Genomic DNA, 5,079 nt, shown 5'->3' with positions numbered 1-5,079 from the left:
ACAAGAGGTGTAAATATAATTTAATCTCACATTAAAATTTGTAATTTCAAGTCACTTATTTATAATTAAATATGTTTTTGCTCTCAATAACATATTTTTTGCCAACTCTTCTAAAGTGTGTATGAATATTATTAGATTGGTAAAAGCTGCAATATGAGAAATTCAAGAGAACCGTTTTTATTAATGCATCTTTTATATTTTTTTTTTATATCATCACAAATAAGGAATTTCTAGAATTATTTTTATTTTTTTTAATATTGCTCTATTTCAAGCACCAATTATTTGGAACATGATTCAATTGATCATAATCGAAAATAAATGAAAGCCAACAAAATTAGTGTTCAACAACTTACGAATATTTTTATGACTTTAGATATGTGATTATTAATTTTTTTAGAAGAGTTGACAAGAAATATGTTATTGAGAACAAAAACATATTTAATTATAAATAAGTGACTTAAAATTACAAATTTTAATGTGAGATTAAATTATATTTACACCTCTTGTAAATTTTTCTTTTTCGTTTTTTTATCTTATAATAACTATATAAATAAATTACTATTACTGAAACTTTATAATAACAAAAATAGATTGAATGAATTATATAATTTTTTAAGAATAAGTTCATCTTATTAGAAACAAAAATCTATCTTTTTTTTTGGATGTGAAACAAAAATCTATCTAAATATAGCATACAGGTAACATTCAATTTCATTATTATATTTACAAGCCCACAATCACATGAAACACATATATTGATCCAATGTAATAAGCCCAAGACACAATAAATTATTATAAAATACTATTTTATTAATAAATTTATTAATCTGCTACGATAAAAAAGAAAACTTTATTGATCTTTCTACAAAATTGTAAGTGACAGTTGATGGAAAAATGTCAACATTAATTTTAAAAGATTTAAAATTGTTCAGTTCACCAGATGTCTTCTCTATAAGTGTGCCACGATAATTCTATAGGTGTAAAAAACTTTTTTTTATATATCATAAAATTCACCAATAAATAAAACTTTTGAGCTCTGAATATTATTATGGTATAATTAAATATAACATTACTTTGAAATGAAGATATAATACCCTCATTCGACCTTAATATGCATATTTTGATACTAATTGGCACCCACATTGAGCTTAATCTTATTATCTCAACATTTAAATTATTGGTGTTGTAAAATTTAGTGAATATACCAAAAAATATTTTAAAGAATAAATTAATGTTTTTGAAAAGTGTGAGAGATGTGATGAAGACCACGTCCTAGGAGCTTTTGTTTCATTATTAGAGAATGTTACATCAATATTTTGTAAAAAAAATATTTTTCTAAAAAGTTTACGAACACTGACAAAAATATTCATAAACTAAGAAAATTAATGTTATACTCATAAAAGATGAGTTTCATAGACAAACTCACAAAAATATCTAAATGTTAATTTTTTATTAATTTTTTAATAAAATTTTCAAACTACCTCACCATAACCCCATTCTACGGCACTTCCTCTCTTCTCACTTCTTCTTTTCTCTTCACTTTTTCTTCTCTCAAAAATCCTCATGGTCACATAACTTTTCTCCTATTTTTTTACTGCTATCCGCCACCTATTTACTTTGTTACCGACAATATCCTCCCCTCTCAGATTCTCCCTCTCACTCTTAAGGTGACTACAACACTTTCGTTGCATGCTTGTGACCCAACCTAAGGAGAACGTCGCCGTGGCACGCCTATTCCGGCCGAGGAGAACATTATCGTAGTACCGTTGTCGCGCACTTAAGAAGAGAGAGGGGTGGTGGTGCTGCATGCAGAAAAAGTGTTTGATAAACTTATAACTAAACCAATTGAGGTTCGATCCTTCACCACTACCACCATTGATTTCGGCAGGAGTAGTTTTAGACTCTATGATAAGGGTTTTAAAGATGCAGGATAGGTTATAAAAGGTTGAAAAAATAAGTTGAAGTTGAGGGTTTGGGAATTTTATTAAGTTGAGGGTGGAGTAATTTAAAAATTTTATTAAAAAATTAACAAAAAATTAAAATTTTAATATTTTTGTCATACGAAATCCATCTTTAATCAGTACAGCATTAATTTTCTTAATTTATGGATACTTTTGTCCGTGTTCTCAAACTTCACAGGTGCTTTTAGTAGTTTTTTGTAAAACTTATGATTATGAAAATGAATAACAAATAAAGCACCATTTTTTATTTCCCAGTGGTTCCAAGTTCAAAGCATTGTGTGCAAGAGCAGCTCAACTTCTGTCTCTATTTCTGTTCTCTCACACGGAAACGGAGGCAGCTCCGTATTTCTGAAGAAGCAATATGCAGGTATGAACCTTCAATTTCACCTCTTCCTTTGGCTGAAGTTTACGTTCGATCGTTCCTTTTTCAGATTTTTGGGGATTTTATGTAGGCAAGTGATAGGTTTAACATCAATTCCCAACTTGAGCATCTCCAAGCTAAATATGTTGGAACTGGTCATGCCGATTTGAACAGATTGTGAGATTTCTTTGTTCCTTTTGGAGAAAAAGAACTTTCTTTTTGGCATTTTTATATATTTATTATGCGTATGTGCAGTGAGTGGGCGGTGAATATTCAGCGTGATAGCTATGCTTCATATATCGGGCACTACCCTTTACTTGCATACTTTGCTATTGCTGAAAATGAATCCATTGGGAGAGAACGCTACACCTTTATGCAGGTTATGCTTTGAGCTCTTTTTCTTTTTCTTTTCTCATTTCAGTCACTTTATTAATTGCAAGATTCAATTATTATTATTGCCATTCCTTTTGATATATAGATTGTAGATTGTATTATGCCTGTGTTCCTATATCTGCAATTTGGCTTGTTTAATCCGTTGTCCTGTTTGATGATTAAGTTCTTAACTCTTGAGATATGCTCCAGGTTTTGGCTAGGGCTCATGAGAAATTGTTGTTACTGCTATCATCCTACTTAATTCTTTTTCATGGGAGTGTTAGCCCTGCCCCCGACAAGTGACACCTCCCGTACTATAGTTTTTTTTTTCATTTGTGCTGCACATGGTCGTGGTCATAGTTTAACAATAGGTCTCTGGTTATAACTTCTAAGAATTATAGGTGAATGTTGCTTGCCTTATATTTTGTTTTTATTTCATATTGGTTGGACATTGGTTTCTCAAATCATCGCTGTTCATAGATGTTTATTCTGAAGCTTCTAGTTTTTTCTCTCTTTGGTCATCTTCTTGATATGTAGAACTATATCGTAAACTTGATGTTAGAAAAAGTTGAAATGGTTAAGTTGTAAAGTGAGATAGGAAATCTAGATGGGTTTGGGATGGAATACATCCAGTTTTTATTTCTTAAAAAGGTTAGATTGTGAGAAAATATATAAAGTAAGGATGTTGAATCATACACCTCATTGCATCACAAACTGTATGCCTTCAAAAGGTTGTGCCAAGCAATTTGGAAAAGTTGGCACTTTAAATTTTAATTGTATATTTATTATTTTAGTTTATGTTTGATTGGGCATATTTTATGCTTATTGTTACTACATACTATGAGTGATCCATATGCGAATTCTTCTCTAGGTGTGCTAGCATATTGTAGAATTTCTTACTCGTTTTATTGATGAATTCAACTTTGTGTGTAGAAAATGCTCCTACCCTGTGGTCTCCCTCCAGAAAGAGAAGAAGATTGAGAATTTTCATCTGGATTACAAAGAGTAGATCACAACAGTTTTATCCTTTGATAATTCATTGTACTGTGCTATTCTGATTGAAAACATATGGTTGTTGATTAGAGGTTACTGAATCATCTTTCTCTATCTTGTAGACGCTTAAGATTTGGTTATAATGCAGCTTGGAATATTAGCTCGAGATGTTCAGTTTAGCTTATATTTTATGTTGGTTTAAAGGATAGTCTCTATAAATTATGAGCTTGTGTATGTGCCGAGGTAGATTTTCCTGCTTCATGCCCCCATTTTACTTTTCTCTAGCTAACTTGGTTCCTCATAAGATATTTATTGATGGATATTTTGCTCATTTGTTTTTGTTAAGTACCAAGTTTTGTTTGTGTTTATGGTCCATGTTATAATAGCTTAGTATTAATATTGTGAAAGATCCCATTTTTGAAGGTTCTCCTACCCTTAAAAACTATGGTGAAGTTAGGCAGAGTTTGGCAGCTGGGCAGGACACATACAAAGCAGGAAATTTGTATTTGTATCTTGTGTGGGCTACCAAACACAGCCTTATATAATAGGAACAAAATTAAGATTAAGGGTTCTGTTTAGTGTAAATAACTACATATGGGGATTGGAGACTACTACAGATAATCAGCATACCAAACTTGTAACCCTGCTCTGTGGCATTTCTCTTCTCTTTTTTATTGATGACTGCTGTGACCTCTGCATGTGAAGTAAGGTCTAAAGGGAACACATTAATTTTGAAGTGTTAATGCCTTTGTTGTAGAATTTTTATGCTTATTGGTTTAGTTTGTGGCATTTCTGAGTGTTATGTTTCCACCGATGAGCGATGAGAGGAATATTTTCAGGTTGACTTATTTAGTGAGGTCTTAAGGAACTCAATGAATTTGAAAGTGATTTCCAATGCCTGGTTAGATAAATCAATGTTTAGTAGTTTGCTTTGTGACATTTCTAATATTTTCTCATCTCCATTCATCACTAACAAAAGTGCTATACTTGAGTAAACTATCAATAGCACCCTCGAATTATTAGAATGTTGACAAAAATAATTCTACTTTTATTAATGACAAAAATATCCTCTAAATATTTAAAAACATTATAAAAATATTCAATTGTAAAGAAAATCCTTCTCTAATAATGAAATAGGCTGGTGTGGCAAACGGAAATGTCAATATGGCATCCGATACATATTGAATCCTATTAGGTTTTCAATACCCCAAATCGAAAATCCTAATTTTCCTAATTTGAAACTCTCTCTCTTCCTCCCTCCCTTCCTCTCTCTCAATATAATCTTCCGATTCTACATAGAATTAATTCTCAGAAATTATGTATGAGAATTCGTTAAACATTCGAGAATCACCTCATTACGACATAATAAGGTCCAATCCGTTAGTGTTTTTA

The 5,079-nt window shown here is 31.1% G+C and overlaps 1 protein-coding gene across 1 annotated transcript; it reads left to right on the top strand.

The window, feature by feature from the left end:
* Positions 2,189 to 3,961, top strand: LOC107614255 (uncharacterized protein At4g14342). Its single transcript, XM_016316479.2, has 4 exons — positions 2,189 to 2,328; positions 2,414 to 2,499; positions 2,578 to 2,701; positions 3,628 to 3,961. The coding sequence occupies exons 1-4, from the start codon at positions 2,323 to 2,325 to the stop codon at positions 3,673 to 3,675; spliced, it is 264 nt and encodes an 87-aa protein (XP_016171965.1). The 5' UTR covers positions 2,189 to 2,322; the 3' UTR covers positions 3,676 to 3,961.

Source organism: Arachis ipaensis, chromosome B08 (assembly GCF_000816755.2).
Source record: "Arachis ipaensis cultivar K30076 chromosome B08, Araip1.1, whole genome shotgun sequence".
Lineage (NCBI taxonomy): Eukaryota > Viridiplantae > Streptophyta > Magnoliopsida > Fabales > Fabaceae > Arachis > Arachis ipaensis.
This window is presented reverse-complemented; position numbering and strand designations above follow the sequence as displayed.

What these genes read in the sequence shown, in the direction of transcription:
- LOC107614255 (XM_016316479.2), top strand. An exon ending in CATGCCGATTTGAACAGATT is followed by an intron (nt 2,500 to 2,577) that starts GTGAGATTTCTT and finishes GCGTATGTGCAG; the next exon opens with TGAGTGGGCGGTGAATATTC. An exon ending in AACGCTACACCTTTATGCAG is followed by an intron (nt 2,702 to 3,627) that starts GTTATGCTTTGA and finishes CTTTGTGTGTAG; the next exon opens with AAAATGCTCCTACCCTGTGG.